Raw genomic sequence first — 18399 nt, 5'->3', positions numbered from 1 at the left:
AGTATTATCTGTGTTCCTAACAGGCATACATAATAACTCCTAATCTTGATGTCAATCAGATGCAGGTTGTGAAGAGAGAAGGCTGAGCTGCTTCTCTGGGCCAAACGGGAACCCACTTACAAAAGCAACACAAGCAGGCACACTTGTATAGAAATGGAAACTTTATGACACATGCAAAAATACTCTTTAATACTTAAGTCACTGAAGCTACCACATCAAACGAAGGATTTCCTCACACTGGACTGTGACTAAAGCATTTTATTAAATTAAGTGTGTAATTTGCAAATGTTTCGTAAGAAATTTTAAAAGCAAAGTTATAAACATTTTCAATAAAAAAGTATAGAGTTGACAGCAAAAATCACATTTTTATAGTACAAATAAAACAGTTGCTTCTAATATACTGTCTGAGCAGCTTATAATCTATTCTTCAACTGCTAGCTGCAATGTGGCACATTAATGAGACATCTGGGGTAAACTCAACAATAAAAACAGGTTCATCACGAAGTCAACTGCTTGACCGTGAAGAACACAATGAAGGAACTTCATCAACACCAAACTGAGGTCATGAGGTGTTAGGACACAGATGTTCTAGCCTTGCTTCTCTATTCCCTTCTGTAAAGAGGCATCAAGTAATACTGTAAACTTAAATTACACCTTAAAAATAAGCACCATTAACATACATTCTACATCAACTTACTTTTCCTTATAAATGGCACTTGGTTTTGGCCACACAGACATTTAAATCTGTTTTCTTTACAAGTAATTAAGTATAAGAAACATTTAGCACAGCACAGAGCATTATCAAACATCACTTCATTGCACAATGGAAAAGCACTCAGAAAAAACAGCACACATTATTTTTGTCCATTTCATACATTTTCTTGAGAGCAGTTAAAACATTGTCAGAGCAATTTCTTAAGTTTCAAAAGTCTCCAATTGCCAGCTCAGAAATAACTTTGTCATTACACATGTCCTTCTAAAGCGAATACTTCAATTTAAAGAGAAAAAGACCAAAGCAATGGACAGAATCCACCCAGAGGAACTGGAAGCTTTTCTTTTCTATATATGTTAGAATACAAATGATTTCAGCCCGAGTTTCCACTCTGTATTATGGATGATACTGAAAAACAACTAATAAACAGAAGAAAACCTCAACTCGTAAGTAACAGCAACATATAAACAGCTAATGAATGTCTGAAACACGCTCAAGTTGCCTCACAGGAACCAGGAAAGGAACTGCAAACGGTCATGAGAGCTCTGGCCCCGTGCTCTCACTGTGGAGTCCCTGTCAGTTCTTTCTTCACTGAGTTGGTACCAATGACAAGACTGTTAGATGTGTATAACTGCTACTGAGATCTTCCTTTTTTTTTTTTTTTTTTTAAGAAATGCTACACTTTTAAAATACTAGGTTTACAGAGTTCTAACCTGGGTCATTTCTAAGCCATCTTTACCTCTGATATACAAAATTTAGAAGTGGGCAGAAGAAAACTGTCTATCTGATGATCCCCAAAGTCTCTCTACCTCTGGCTGGGACATGCGGTTTAGAGATTGGCAAAAAAAGATCAGAGGGTGTTCTTTCATAATTGTACCTGCTTAAACAATACCAGACAGGAGGTGGAGAGGAATCTGGGAACTATAAACATATAGAATGTTCAAACTCTGTATATTTATAGATAGTAATTGAGGAATATGAAGCCAAACATGGCAAAGCACACCTATTATCTCAGCGTTAAAGATTATAAGGCAGAATGATTTTGAGTTTGTGGCCGACTTCAAGGTCTGTACTAGGTTACTATGAGACTTCTCAGACTCAGGCCATGCACAGCATCAGAACAGCTGTTTTCCCTTGGCCTCCAACCACAACGAGTCACACTTGTACTTCTTCTCATTGCTCCCTTATTAATTATAATCACAGTAATATAGTAAGTCTATCTGGAGTACTCAAATGTGACTTTTTTTAAAAGGGTGAAAAAATATAAAACACAGAAAATGAGTATGCAGCTGCACACACTCCAATTATTCCAGGTTTAAAACTGTATTAACTTGAGAACAGAAATAAGTTTACTTCATTAACTACTAATTATGGTTTTTGCACTAACTTGTAAAAGGGAATTCTTATATATTTCACTTCTGAGCATTACCAAAAAGTGTGATACACTACTGCAATTTTTAAAACAAATTATTACAAGTCTAAAAATATAAATACTTGAATATCAGTAATCATTAACCATTTGTAGGTAATAAACACAGATTTTTGTTTTTATGGAGATAAAATTCAATGGTAAGGCTCATCTTTTAAAAGCATGATTCACAAGATGTAAGAACGTGTGTTGAGTTTTATTCCCATTACCATGTCTGCTCTTTGGGAGCTCATTCTGTCAGGGCAATGCCACATTCCTGATGAAGGTGATTTTGTAAGCTAAACAAAAAGCAACATAATTGTTTCCAAACACTGTATATGTTGAAAATACTCTGTATATCCAAAGTTAAATTTATTTTAACTATTGTCTCATAGAAAAATTACACTTCACCATACAAGTCTGTATAAAGGAAACGAGAATTTACATACTAACAGGACACTAGCCCAACAGAAGTCAATGAGACTTTTCTTTCAAAAAGCTGGCTCCTTTTCAAAATAAAGGTAAAAAATCTTCCTAATTACAAGAATTTCTTTACAGTTATACCAAAAAATGTTTTCACACTTAAGTCAATAGGGTTTTTATTTAGAATAGCTTAGAAATGATGTCTCAAGTATAAACCAGCCACTTAGCATTGTGTGGAGCTGCTCACAGACAGCTCCACAAGCAGTCCTGTAAGGATTTCTCCTTCTCTGAAATGTCTACTATCTGTAGAAGCTACGAGACTACAAGTCAGTCTCAGACTCGGCTTTCCTCCCAGATATGCACGGCTCAGAACAGCCCAGGAGGGGAGGGATCAAGATCAGAGTGACAGAGAAAAGGACAAGAGTGTGCGCACCCGTCGCACACTACAGCAAAGTCAAGCAACTCTTCGATGGGCTTCGAAAGCAGAAAGAATCCGGTGTTCTGCTGATCACCTTCCTCCTTTACTACTTTTAACACAGTCCTCCGAGAGCCAGGAATCCAGTTTCAAAGCATGCTGCCCCTGATAGACATCTACAGGACTTTTCTAAATGTGAAACGGTAAATACAAAGGCAGCAGTTTTGTTGTTTTGGAGTTTTTCCTAAAAACAAACTAGAGTACTTAAGACTTTTAAACTGCAGGTGATAATTTTTTTAAAAGAAATTTTTGTAATCAATAAAAAGTCTTTTTAATGTTTTAAAAGTAGTAGATTGGCATTTGATCCGGTAAACTTTCCTTGAATTTGGAAAAACATTTACATTTTTCTTGTTTTATATTCCTAATAAGACACATTTGACAGTAGAATTGACTGAATTACTGAAGATAAAACCAATTTCAGCCTATAAACCTTCTTGCCTCTAAGTCAAGGGCTTTTAAATTTTACTTTAGCATGACTTTCAAGCACCCAGGCTTAATTTCAGAGAACCTGTGAAAATGAGAAAAGAGTTATTTAAAATGTATATATTTCAAACTATTTAAGAAACATCTTGTAATCAATTTAAATGACTTATACTTCATATTTATTACTAACAATCCCAAAGCTGTGAACTATCCCTAGATTACTAGTTAATATAATTAAGGATTTTTCAAATATTCTCAATTTGACCTTCACATAGAAGAACCTGCTGTATGAAAGATAAGATGGTATATGATATTGTTTCTATGCATCAAGAATGCACCGAGGAGAAACCTCTGACCACGCAAGGCTTTTGACTGCCCTGTGTCGATTTCAACAGGCACACCAGCAGCTAAATGGCTCATTAACATGGCACAGCTCTATTCTAACAAACCCAACTGAAAAACTAACCCTAGGAGGCTTCTAACTTTCATCAAGTAATATCCCATTGCACGGCATACACAAAAGTCTTACACTAACTGAAACTGGAAGACTGGAAGGAAGGGGAGAGATTTAAGGACTGATATTCTCAGAGTTAGGGGTTAGGGGTAAGGGTTAGGGTTAGGGGTTACGGGTTAGGGGTTAGGGTTAGGGTCAGAAATAAAGCTTTATATCTGGAATTTTCCTTGTCAGTTTCTAGTACTGACTACAAAGGAAAAGGACACTTCAAGTATGTCAATAAAATCATTAATGTATTTAACTTATGAGAAAATATAATTCATTTAGAATTTCTGCAAAGTTTAAACACATTCAAATTGTAACTATTTCAGCCAAAGTCCCACAGATACACTCTGACTTTCAAAATGAGCAAGTCTTAATACTATCATCTATCTAGTTCTGTGGGATAGCACACTAAGAAGGAATGAAAAGAAATTTCATTTTTATAATTTTAAATTTGTGATAGAAAAATCTTAGTAGACGACTACTAATAAAACCCTATTTTCCTTTGAATTCCCATTTACCAGACAATATAAATCTAGCAAGAAAAGCTATCCTTTAACCATCAGTTTGTGGCTGAACTCAGAACTGGGCTGAAGTAGCTATCCTAATAGCTTGAACACACTGCAGTAGAAGTCTGCACTCACCTGAAGCTGTGGCTTGTGAGGTATTTAATGACAGCTGGCTTGATGCGAGCAACTCCTCCCTGGCTGTGGTTTCCTCTCCCCGTAATCACAGAAAGATAGGGCTTACCACCATTCTGCTTAAACTCTGTTAAAATGGGAATTGGAACAGTCAAAATCATTTCCTACATTCTCAACACACTCAAAATCATAGGAAATTACTAGTGATTTAAAACCTAAGGGAAATTTGTTTTTAAGGCACACAGACCTCAGAGCAATCGATCCATTGAAAGACTTAAGGACTAGGCCTAGCAGCACATGCTTGATAGCACAGGCTGAGGGACAAAGGATATGGACTTGGAGGGGTTACAGCCAGGGTTACAAGGTGAGTTTGAAGTCAGTACATAGTGAACTGCTGTACCACGAAAGAAAGCTATTAACAAGGCTCAAGTTAGGAGAGCAATTCCCATTCTCTACAACTCTTTCTGAGTAGTATGACAGCAATATTAATTACATCTAAAATTTACTATACACATGGACTCAGACACATTTGCTTTACACGACATATTTTTGTGAGTCAGAATCTCCCTATCAACCTTATTAATGAAATTTTTAAAAGTTCTGCCAGAAATTAACTGTGTGACCATGGGCAAATTAGTTGGTTTCTTGGTGCCTGTGTTTTCTTCACACTAGGAAAAGTAGATAATAACAGCCACTGCTTTGTAGATTATCTTCCAGGAGCTATTAGCAAATCTAATTTTAGCACAGATCTACTCTCATCCTTAAATTCTTCCCAGGAGAGATTTTTTTAAAAAATACTGAACAACACTGATCTCTGAGACCCCCTTCTCTCCCTCTCCCTCCTTTTTTGGTTTTTCGAGACAGGGTTTCTCTGTATTGTTTTGGAGGCTGTCCTGGAACTCACTCTGTAGACCAGGCTGGCCTCAAATTCAGAGATCCACCGGTCTCTGCCTCCTGAGTGCTGGGATTAAAGGCATGCAATGCCACTGCCCAGTGATACGGATCTCTTTAAAGAATGCAGTTGCTACTTCACATCTGACCTCGGGAAGGTAAATATATAAATTCTGAAATCAACAGTAGAAAAACTCTAATAGAATAACAACAACAAACCAAAAAGTCCTATTAATAATAAAGTAGTTAATGTAACAGGTTTGTTTCTCATTCATAAATAGCCTAAGTTTTTATCTTTAGTATAATATATATATATATATATATATATATATATATATATATATATATATATAAACATTTCACACTCTGTCCATTAAGTTACCTTAATGAAATAGAACCAAAATAATGTTTTCAAGTCTCATTATATACAGGGCAATACTTGGCTTGTACATTTATTTGTTTGTTTGTTTGTTTGTTTGTTTACTTACTGACTTGAGACAGGGTCTCACTATATTGCCCTGGCTGGCATGGAAATCACTACTGATACCAGGCTGTCTTGTAACTTACAGTGATCTATCTGCATGGCAACCATGCCCAACTACCTTGGAATTTTAGGACAGGAAGGTTATGAGTCCGAGGTTAGCCTGTCTTGAAAGCAGCTGACAGCTTCCGTTTTAGTTTTCTTGACGCCATTCTCATGCACCTTCCTTTTTGCCTCCTCAGAAGGCAAGTCAGTCAGCCATCACCTCTCTAATGGTTCACTGCTGCGCTGAAAATGCTCCTCAGCTGATTCGCACCTCCAAACACAGCAGTGCAAAGGAGACTTGTCTTATTAATGCACATATTCACTGCCTAAAATTACAGACTGCTCCCAATGTTTATCACCTTTGAAACAACTGCCTAACTTAGTCTTAAGCACATCCTAGATTGCTAACAATTTTAAACTACAAATGCTCAAATGATTCCCCAAAAGCTCTTCTAAAAAAAAATATAACAAGACAGGCAGTGTTGCATGCCTTTAATCCCTCCAGCTGGGAGGCAGAAGCAAGAGTTCAAGGTCAGTCTGATCTACAGTGAGGTTTGGGCCATCCAGGGCTACACAGAGACTCTGTCTCAAGAATGAAAAAACAAAAAACAAAAACAAAAAAACCTTAATTTTCATCTTATTAATCGCAGTTCCCACAATTGCCTGAAATGTGTTTATGGAGTTATGTATTTTTTTAAATTGGGGTAGAAATAACATTTCATTCAATGGATTTACTTGGGTTTTTTGTTTGTTTTGGGGAGTTCTCTGTGTCTTTGAAGTCTGTCCTGGAACTTACTCTATAGAACAGGCTGGCCTTGAACTCACAGAGATCTGCCTGCCTCTGTCTCCTGAGTGCTGGGATTAAAGGCATAGAACACTATCGCCCAGTCTTTTTTTTTTTTTTTTAATATAGGATCTTACTCTGTAGCCCTGGCTGCCTTGAACTTATGATGATTCTCTTGTCTCACCCTACCAAGTGCTGAGATTACAGGTACGAGCCACCATGTCCACTTGATATGTCTGCTTGTTTTATTTGAAACAGGGTCTTACTATACAGCTCTGGCTGACTTGGAACTCCCTCTGTCGACCAGGTGTCCTCAAACTCAAGAGACCCGCCTGCCTCTGCTTCTGAGTGCTGGGATTAAAGGTGTGCCAGTCTGATGTATGTTTTAGGTAGCTAGAAATCCAAAGGGTTTCCTTCCCTTTATTTTTCTATACTTTTACTTTTTTAAAAATAGAGCTGTTTATCCTAGGTTTCCAGTCTTTATTATGCTGATTGTAATGTTTAACTTGTTCCTCTGACCCCGTGAATCTCTATTACTAGTCCCATTCAAACTCTTGATTTTCTGGTTATCTGAGGGCAGAAATACTTCACAGGTGGGTGTGTACTTCACTCATAAGGCACACAGGACCCCCGCATCTCTATTCATCCACAGATTTGAAAGTGCTTTTATATGATGACTAAAACTAATGCAAGGATACCCCCAGATTCCTTTCCTCACCCCAACAGGATTGTTCTATTCAACAATCCTGCCATCTGGTGGTAAGTGGCAGACACACTACCACAAGCATTCACAAGATGGATTTGGCTTCAGAAAACTATTTATTTACACCTTGGATGTGAATAAATACTACCCCAGGTAAGTTATTGAATTCTCTTTTTTCTAAATTTTTATTGATATAAAATTCACATAACATAATACTCTCTATTTAAAAACTTTACCCTCTAGCTGAGTCTGGTGATGAAATCCTTAGCTGCAGCTACCTGGGAGGCTGAGGCAAGACACTCACAAGAATAAGGTCAACCTGGGCTCCACCAGTCTGGGCAACTTAGGGACAAAAACCCTTATGATTCAATAGTGTTTGTTGTTTTGGCATTTTTTTAAACATATCCACAATGATACAGCTATACAATCAACGCTGTTGCTTCCAATACGCCTTACTCTCAAAAAGAAACCAGGTCCCTGTCAGCAGTTACTTTATATTACTAGTTCCAGACCAAGCAACCACTAATCTACTTTCTGCCTCTAAGGACATTTCATATAAACATCACTTTTTTGTTCTGGTCTTCTTTTACATAGCATTCTTACAAGTTCATCCATGTATGAGAACTTCATCTTCATGGACGTTAAATACATCTACTGTATTCTCTTTACACACACTCATGCACAAAGGAGGAACTGAAGGATGAACGGGAGGGAGAGAGGGAGGGAGGGAGGGAGGGAGGGAGGGAGGGAGGGAGGGAGGGAGGGAGGGAGGGAGGGAGGGAGGGAAGGAAGGAAGGAAGGAAGGAAGGAAGGAAGGAAGGAAGGAAGGAAGGAAGGAAGGAAGGAAGGAAGGGCCTAGAAGGTAATTTCACTAAGTGAAATTAGCCAGACTGAAAGAAGACTATATGATGTCACCTACATGTGTAATCTGAAAGATGAAACTCATAGAAAGACAGTAGAGTTGTTCAAGGCAAAACAAGAGAGGGAATCAAAAACAGCATGATGTGGGTCAAAAGGCATAAATTTTCAACTATAGGAATGAGTTCTGAGATCTAAAGTACAGTATGGCAGCTATCAATACTGCTGTACTGTGTAAGTGTAGAGTCTGCTTTGCTCTTGGAAGTAGCTCCTAACCCATTCCCTGTCATAGTTACTTTTCTCATGCTGTGCAGAGACACTGTAACCATGACAACTTATGGAAGAAAATGTATTGGGAGCCCACAGATCCAGAGGGTTACAGTCTGTGACCATCATGACAGGGGACACAGACATGGTGCTAAGTAGTAGCTGAGGGCTTACATCATTATCCAACAGTATGAGGCAGAGGCGAACTAGGAATAGTCTGGGCTTTGGAAACCTCAAAGCCCATCCCACAGACACACCTCCTCCAGGAAGACCACACCTCCTAATCTTTCCCAAACAGTCCCACCAGTTGGAGACGCAAATATATGAGCTTACAGGAGGCCATTCTCATCCAAACCATCACATCCATCCCTCTGTAAGAAACCCCAATAAACTCACTAATTCACCAAGGTATTGTTAGCTTTTCTGCCATCTCTATCTGGGTTGAGCACGTCTGTTTCCTAGTGTCACACAACACCGTCTCCTGACACCAAGAATCCAATTTTTAAAAGTGCCAGGGTCCTGGACTGGAGAGATGGCTCAGAAACTACAAGTACTTACAGAGGACCCAGGTTACACACACACACACACACACACACACACACACACACACACACACACACACACACACAGGCTCACACCTATCCATAACTCTAACTCAAGGGGATCCAACGTCCTCTTCTGACCAGACAAACAAATAATGTACAGATAATTCATGCAAGCAAAACATTCATGCACATAAAATAAATTTTAAAAATTTAAGTACTGGAAAGGGATTAAGACTGGGCTGGTTTAACCCCCCAGAAACAGCTGACCTGACAAGGGTTTTAGCTCTTGAATCCCAGGCTGATGCCTGGGAATCCAGCATGGGACTGATCAAGAACCCCTGAATGTGGGTGTCAGTGAGGAGGCCTAGGTAATATATTGAGCCTTGGGCAGTAGATCAGTATTTATCCCGGGTATACAAATGGACTTTGGACTCCCATCCAACAATGTGAGATGCACTCTCACCCTGAACTCTTGGGGGAGGGTCTAGACCCTGCCCTGGATGAAATGACAGACTATGGACACCACCATGGAGGGCCTCACCCTCCCTGGGGAAATGAGGGGATATTGGGGGGGGGTAGGGAGAAGGGCATGGGAGGAGGGGAGGGAAACGGAGAGGGACCTGGAACTGACTTGTGAAGCAACCTTGTTTCTAATTTAAATTTAAAAATAAATAAAAATACAAAAAAAATTAAGTACTGGAGTAGGAAGATCTATAAAACAATTTCAGCTAATAAATACAGAATTTTTAAAAATTGTAACTTGATAGGTATGGTGACACATGCCTTTAATCCTAGCACTTGGAAGGCAGAGACAGGCAGGCCTCTGAGTTTGCATAGTCTAGAGAGAGAGTTCCAGGACAACAGAGCTAAGCAGAGAAATGTTTCTCTGTGAAGAGAGGAAAAAAACAAAACAAGCAAACAAACAAAACATTTTAACTCCATCATGCAACCACCAATGCAGCAATTTACTTGGCCAAGGGACTTCAACAGATGCTAAAACCATTAGATAAAATATTCTGAGAACAGTGGGTTAAGCGTCACAGAGTATCAACCACACAAGACTAATAATTAGCTCAATAGGTAAAGGTATATTTTCATTCACAGAGACATCTGACAAAAGTCTTCACTTACCTAAGCATTCAATAACCTCTTCAATATTAGGACAAACTAGCCATAAATATGTTCTATCTATTCACCAAGAACTGTTGAAACATTACCAATGTAACCAATATAGTTTTTAAAGATATCTTACAATGTAACCTAGGGTGGCCTCTCTAGTTACCCATGTAGTGTATTAAAAAATTAAATTCAACCTGAATTGTTTAAAGAAAAGGAAATAATTATACACATTTGAAATGTTGGGCAAAGCTTGGAGCCCACATAAATGTCAATGGCATTGAAGAAAAAAAGAAGATAAGACAAACTATTTCATAATATAGCAAAGTATTCAGGATAATCAACTAAGACACATTATACCTGACTAGATCCCAGAGAGAAAGAGGAAAGGTACAACTATGTAGGACATAATGCACAAAAGGTGAAAAAACTAGAATATGGCTTGTGTGTTAGACAATGTTACTAGTGATGTTCACTGTCTTAAAAATAGAGTGTAATGGCTAGATAGGAAAATGAATCTGTCCTCAACAGATATAGTTGCTGAGGAATTTAGAGTTAAATCACCACAACATATACAACTTATTTTCAAATGGTTCAGAAAAAAGCTACTTTTCAGGGGCTGGGGAAATAGCTGAGCTGTTTTAAAGTACTGGTACAGTAGGGTGTGGTGTGTACGTACACCTTTTAACCCTAGCATTCTACTCAGAGGCAAAGGCAAGTGGATCTCTGTGAGTTCAAGGACAGCGTGGTCTATATAAAGAGCCCTGGACAGGGAGGGCTAACAGAGAAATCCTGTCTAGAAAGAAAGTTTTGGGGCTGGAGAGATGGACGATGGATGGCTCAGCAATTAAGAGCACTGGCTGCTTTTCCAGAGGACTCGGGTTCAATTCCCAGCACCCACATGTCAGGTCACAACTGTCTGTAATTCCAGTGCCATGGTATCTGATATCCTTACACAGGTAAAACACAAATGCACATAAAAAAAAAAAGATACGGTAGTGGTCACACAAACATGAAGACCTGAATTCAGCACCCACATAAGCGCTCAGAGAGTGGCGCCTGAGTGTAATGTGAACACTGGAAAGACAGGGTTTGCTGCCTACTCAGTCAGGCAAATCAACAAGGTCCCCAGTTCAATAAGTGACCCCACCTTAAAAAATAAGGTAGAGAAAACAGAAAAGAATTGTATATACTGAACAGAGGTATATGCACATACAGTGAAGATGTTTTTAATGGGCAGTAAGGATACAGAATAAATTTTAAGATGTTGATTTCCAGAAAAGAAAGGAAGAAAAAGATTGGGGAGAAGTATAATAGGAAGCATTTTAAAAATGAGAAGCAGTAAAATGTCTGCACTTTTGTTACTGGAGTCATTGGTCCATGGGCATTTTTTATATGATTCTGTAACCTCTTCGACATAGATGTAATATTTCAATCTGACATATCAATACTACTTCATCACAAGTGATAAGGTATATTGCATTGATAAATGTATATACACAGAATGACAATGCAGGGAAACTTTATCGTTCAAAACTTCTCCAGTAATGACAAACAGATAACTTCCAGTATTAGTGTCTGAGGTAACTAAAACAAACTGACCTTTCTATGGAATACCACCAATTGATGATGAGACATTACCCTAACAAGACACTTCAATGTATGTGAAATGCATGACCCTGAATGAACTCTGGAAAAATTTCTCAAACTGAAGGTCCTGGAAAGCTGTTAGGAAACTGCAGGAGTGACCTTTCATACTGACCTTTGTGACTAGACACCAGCAGAAAGAAGGAGCAGCCACACACTGCAAGCACTTAGAAAGTCTGCCTTTGGAGCAGCTCTGCAAACACCCTATCACATTCCTTACCTTTGTATCTGAGCAAACATCCACTGCAGACAATGTTCAAAGCAAGTCCCAAGTCACAGAGGATTCCCACACTATACTGCACCTCATTCCTCAACAGATGTAACAAAGGGATATAAATAATTCCAAGAAGGAACTCTTAAGTCAGTCTGCACAGGCGGTTACATCACTACCGAGGTCATTAGCGCAGTCCTACCTTCTGTTTTCCGCTGTAACACTGCCGTCAGGTGCTCTATTGCTTCGTCCACATGCAGCCCATGGAGGTCTAGGACATTCTGAGGCAGCAGAGAGGCGTTGACTTTCTCGAAGATCTCCACAGCAGCAAGGTGGTTGGCTTCTTTCATCTTCTGCTCATGGAGACTGCCCTTTAATCATAACACACCACCAACAAACCGCTTTTGATAACTACCACTTAGACCAGTGGTACTCAACTTGTGAATGCTATGAGTTTATAGAGTTTCTCATGTTGTGGTGACCCCAACCATAAAATTATTTCTTTGCTACTTCCTAACTGCAATTTTGCTACTGTTATGAATCATAATGTAAATATCTGATATGTATGTTCAATTTGAAAACCATAGGTTGAGAACTTCTGACTCAGACAATCAAGAAGCAAAAGTGCCCTAAATAAAAACTGGAACACTGAATCTAACATCTTGATGTAATAGACAAGGATGAAGCAAACTTTGGAAAAATTCAGTAACTAAATAATACGGTTCTTACACTAATCAAAGTTTGCAAAGTGAAAATGAAAAATTCTTAAACAAAAACATAAAAGGAAACTATTTAGCTCAATAAAGAACCAACTGATTTAATGCTTGATTAAGTGATGTATATTCTTTGATAATTCTGAGCCTCAGGTTGGTGATCCCTTCAAACTTCTTCTAGTTACCCTCAGGTCTGTTGTTAGGCTGCAAAGGACTACACTAGTTTGACACCTTCTGCTCAGTAACAAAAGAGTAAGCACGTGGAACACAAAAATGAAAAGGGCATTTATTTCTTACATTACCATGCAGCAAAGTGAGCCCAGCAAGAAACTTTATTGTCTTGAAAAATATGAATATATTTTTCTTCTTTGTGAACATAAAAGTGATGCTTGAAGACTAGGGGGATGGCTCCATGGTTAAGAACGATTGCTGTGCAAGCTTCAAGACCTAAGGTCACGTCAAAAGAAAAGCTGGGCATACCCGCATGTGCCGTAAGCCCAGCATTAGTGGAAGAGAAGACGGATGCAGGAAGCTGAAGGCCACACTTCCAGTTCAGTACTTCCATGCTGCCCGCCTCACTGCAGTCAATAAGAAACCGCAGTAGAAAGACGGTTCCTCTGGCCTCTGTATGCACAGGAACATGCACTAACACAGTCCTATACACATATCAAATATATACACAAAACATAACATACCCATGTGATTCCAGTGTAAGACAAACTTTTCTGCTTTCTTTCCTCTAAGAAACTTCTATCTGTTCAGATTTGCTACTAAATAATACACTGCTCAGGAGACCACGAGATCATTTGATTTCATCTGAAGGAGAGAACACACCACAATTCCCCAGGCCTAGTGGTACATAGCCATACTCCCAGCAACTTGGAAAGCTAAAGCACAAGAATCACAAGTTCAAGGCCAGCCTGGGTAATTTTATGAGACTTAAGTCTCAAAATAAAAAATAAAGGAAAAGAAGAAAATAGAAAGAGAATAAAGAGGGCTAGCAACGCGGCTCGGTGGCCGGAGCACTTGTCCTGGCACGCGTGAGAGCAAGTCACACTGCAGACCGTGGAACAACAGCAACTAGGAAGCTCCACGTACAACAGCAACGGTAGAACACTCACAGGGCTCTTTCCTATTAGGACACTGTATAAGTCATTTAGGTAGTCTCTAAATTCTTCCCCCAACAATTGCTAAGCCAAAACTTAACGTAAGCATCATGTACTTCAGACTACTTGAATTGGCGAACTGTGAACAGTTTCCCACCTTACCTGTTGGGCATAAAAAGTGGCCACATTCTTCTTCCCCATGCGGTAGGCTTCCTTGGCCTTGCTGTAGCACTCCATCCTCTTCTGCTGGTGCAGGAAAGCCTCTGCCCTGTAGTCATCATACTCAGGGTACTCAAAATCCTGGAAAGACGGGTCAGCTGACATATCGTCAGTCTCTCTTGGTTTCTTTGCCTAGAACACAATACGTGATACACAAATAAAGGTTGAAAAATGAATGTCTTATCACCAGAAAATGCATACACAAACTAGGCTGTGAGTCAGGCATGTTAGCACATGCATATAATCCTAGTACTTAGCTGGGAAGCAAAAGCAGGAATATCAGACAATCAGATGTCTTGAGGGTGGTATGGTCATAAACAGTCAGGACAGTCAGGACAGTCTTGGCTGCACAGTAATTGGAGGTCAGCCTGGACATATGAGTTTGAACAAAAGGAAAAAACAGCCAGGCATGGTGGTGTACACTATTAATCCTAACATTCAGGAGGCAGAGACAGTCAAACCTCTCAGTTCAAAACCAATACAATCCAGCCTGGATAGCCAGGACTACACAGAGAAACCCTGTCTCAAAAAACCAAGAGAGAGAGAAGAAAAGAGAAACCAAGTGAACAACTAGACTTATCTTTTATCCTCAAAAGAGATTTCCTTGGTGTCTACATTATAAGTCAAGCATGCACTACCATTAGCTTTTTCATTTCAGTAACAATACCCACCCCTCCTTTAACCATTTTTAGAAGACACTGAAATCATTAAAATACAATCAGGTCATAAATCAAGCCAAGATAGTCAGAGAGCAGTACAAATATATTCAGCACAGATCCAAACTGTGGTTTGTGGTTAAGCATATTCACAAATTTCAAGTCTTGAATAGTGTTGCACACCTATTCTCCCAGCACTTGGGAGGCAGAGGCAGGCGGATCTCTGTGAGTTTGAGGCCAGGCTGGACCGACAGCTTCCAAAACAATACAGAGAAACCCTGTCTCGTACAACCAAAATAAATAAATAATATATATGTAATGTATATTCAAAACCAAAATCATAATTTTCAATACTTTTAAAAAACATGCTTTTATTGATATAATAATTTGATTGAGGTTACTTACTAAAATTTAACAAGCTGAAAATTACCATTTTGCTTAGAAATATTACCAAGAATTATATTTATAGTGTACTATATAAAGCAATCTTCAATGAGACATAGGTTTAAAATCTTATAGCCTATCATTTAGTTTATAGTCATACTATAAAAACATTATGTATTATGTAATTCATATCTCTAACTGATAAAAATAAGGGAAGAAAAGATTTGCAAAAACTGACCTAATACACCTTTAATCCCAGCACTTGGGGGACAGAGACAGTCAGATCTCTGAGTTTGAGGCCAGCCTGGTCTACACAGAGTTTTCCAGGCTAGTCAGGGCTACACAGAGAAACCCTGTCTAAAAACAAACAAAATGGGCTGTAGAGACAGCTCAATGGTTAAGAGCACTTGCCGTTCTTGCAGAGGGGCTGGGGTTTGCTTCCTAGCACCCACCCATATTGAGGCTCAAAACTTCTTGTACCTGGAGTTCTAAGGGATCTGATGCCCTTTTCTGGCCTCCATGGGCCCTGCATACATATGGTGCACATATATACATGCATGTAGATAGAATACCCAAATACATAAAATAAAAAAGCAACAACAAAAACCCTAATGCTGATACGAGATTAATATGTAAAAATCCGTATTTCTATGGAGTTGTAATGAGTAATCAAACATAAAGTAAAACAATTTCTAGGTAAAATAGAGAAACCACTTAGGAAAAAGACTAGCACTCAAAGTTAAATATTTTGATCACATATGTAGATCCTGAATTCTATGATACAATAAAAATTATTGCTATTCAATTATGCCTCATACTCTACTGTGTCTACCTAGGAAACTCTACACAGTATCTACAGGAATTTAAGTGCTTTCCATGTACGACAATATTAAACAAAAACATAATTAGATATAAATTCATTGTTTGAAGTACACAGATCATGGTGAAAAATAATCACTAAACTATTATACTCAATACACAAACCATATTTTTATATACATTTATTTGCTAACAGAATAAAAGTTCAAATCACTCCATACCTTTTTATCTTTCCCTTTCAGTGCAGAATGAGAAGTGATATTCTCATTTTGGTGAACACATTCTTGAGCTACGACTGTTTTCACGGGGTCTCCTTCAAGAACACAGTTTAGAAACTGTACCGTGTGTTCCAGGGAATAGCTGTTTAAATATAATGTTTGTAAAAGAAACTGAAAGTTCTATAGCATATCCAAGCAATTTCTAAGAATATGAAAACGAGCTTGAAAGCTGGCTCAACTCTCACTTGCTGCTTTCCCAGAGAACCCAGGTTTTCCCAATGGTATGCTAACTGTTGTTCCAGATCTTATGCCCTCTTCTGCCTCCTGTGAGCACCAGGCATGCACGCATGGGGCACACATACACACGTGTAGGCAAACACTCATATTCATAGAAGAAAAAATAAATGTACTTAAAAATTTTTAAGTGTAACAAATTGGCTTAAGTTTGGATTTTGGGGGTTTTTTGAGGGTGGTCCTTTTTTTTTGTTTGGTGTTATTTTGTTTGTTTCTTTTTTTTTCCCAAGACAGGGTTTCCTGAATTAATTCTGTAAATTAAGCTGACCTTGAACTCACACAGATCCTCTGTGCCTCTGCCTCCTGAGCACTGGGGCTAAAGGTGTGTACCACCACTGCCTAGCTTATTTTAAGTTTTTAATATTGAAACAATGTACTTGAAGCTTCAAGAATAAACTCTGGAAAATCTCAGGAAAAATAATAAGTAATTGGGTCCCATTTCTATTTTCCTTTTCTTTCCTTTCCTTCTTTCTCCCTCCCCTCTCCCCTTATTTTAAGACAGGTCTCACAATATAGCTCTGGCTGCTTTGGAACTTGCTATAAATAAAAACCAATCTGGCCTGAACTCACAGGGATCTGCCTGCCTCTGCCTCCCTAATGCTGTACAAACAACAACACACACAATCATACACACGAACCCTTTAAGGATCTGTTTTATTTTATGTGCAGGGGTGTTTCACCTACATGCGTGTCTGGGTACCACATGGGTGTCTGGAACCTGAGGAGGCCAGAAGGAGGTTTCCTGGAACTAAGGTTACAGAACAGATGTCAGCCACCACGTAGCCTACAAACTCTGGTCCTCTGATGGTGCAGGCATTGCTCTTAACCTCTCAGCTATCTCTCTGGTACAAGACCTTGAACTCGTTTAATAATTAACAATAAGGATGATGATGTGCAGGTACAACAGCTCAACAGGTAAAGACTTGATGTCACACTTGATGCCCTGCGTTTGATCCTCAGAATCCACATGCTGAAAAGGAAAACCCAAGTCTCACACTTGTCTTCTCACCTCCACACTTCCACCCTACTGTTTACACACAATCAATAAATGAATGAATGAGTAAAAAATTCAGGTGTTTGGGAAAAGCATGTTTAACCTAATTAAACACTACCCAATGTGCACATACAGTAAAACATTGTGTGACTTAATATGCACTTCTGTGTTTATATGCCAGTCAAAATTAACGAGGCAGGGGATGCGGCTCAGTTGGTAGAGCACTTGTCTGGAAGCCCTGGGTTTGATTCCCAGAACTGTAATCCTAGCCCTTGAGGCAAAAAGATCAGAAGTTCAAGGTCATCCTTAGCAACACAAGGTTAAGGACAGACAGCCTGGGACACAAGAGACCATTAGTTGATTTAAAAAAAAAAAAATTCTGTAAAGTCCTGGGTTCAAACCCTAATACCAAAGTAGTAGGAGGTAACACTGATAAGTCAATGCCTAATTTCACTTAATTATTTATTTTGGAGTCAGGCTATATAGCCCTTGTTGATATAGAACTTGTAGCATTGCCAGAAGTGGTGGCATATGCCTTTAATCCCAGCACTCAGGGAGGCAAAGGTAGGTGGTGAGTTTGAGACTAGCTTGGTATACATAGTGAGTTCCAGGACAGCCAGAGCTGTTACACAGAGAAACCATGTCTCAAAAAAACAAACAAACAAAACACGAACAGAGCTTGTGGCATGCCTGCAGCCTATATGCTGAGTTCCTGGTATTATTTGAGGCTCATTAGCTGCATGGCTTAATTGCATCATCTATATTCCATAAATCTTTTAGGATCTATACATAGATTATCTCCTTCCAAAATCAAACACAGTAAAACACCTCCATGCCAATATTAGTATTGTAACAAACTCCACTGAACAA

The 18399-nt window shown here is 38.9% G+C and overlaps 1 protein-coding gene across 5 annotated transcripts in view; it reads right to left on the bottom strand.

The window, feature by feature from the left end:
* Positions 1 to 243: 243 nt before the first annotated feature.
* N4bp2 (NEDD4 binding protein 2) overlaps positions 244 to 18399 on the bottom strand; it is a 63041-nt gene continuing 44885 nt past the window's right edge. For all 5 annotated transcript variants that reach the window (XM_040747123.1, XM_040747125.1, XM_021229696.2 and 2 more), the window contains 5 exons: positions 16245 to 16383; positions 14108 to 14296; positions 12329 to 12497; positions 4582 to 4705; positions 244 to 3526 (listed from right to left, as the gene is read on the bottom strand). In XM_040747123.1, the coding sequence (XP_040603057.1) occupies positions 3481 to 3526; positions 4582 to 4705; positions 12329 to 12497; positions 14108 to 14296; positions 16245 to 16383 (667 nt within the window). In that variant the 3' untranslated portion in view covers positions 244 to 3480. The remainder of the gene's footprint in view (positions 3527 to 4581; positions 4706 to 12328; positions 12498 to 14107; positions 14297 to 16244; positions 16384 to 18399) is intronic.

Source organism: Mesocricetus auratus, unplaced genomic scaffold, assembly GCF_017639785.1.
Source record: "Mesocricetus auratus isolate SY011 unplaced genomic scaffold, BCM_Maur_2.0 Super-Scaffold_100006, whole genome shotgun sequence".
NCBI lineage: Eukaryota > Metazoa > Chordata > Mammalia > Rodentia > Cricetidae > Mesocricetus > Mesocricetus auratus.
This window is presented reverse-complemented; position numbering and strand designations above follow the sequence as displayed.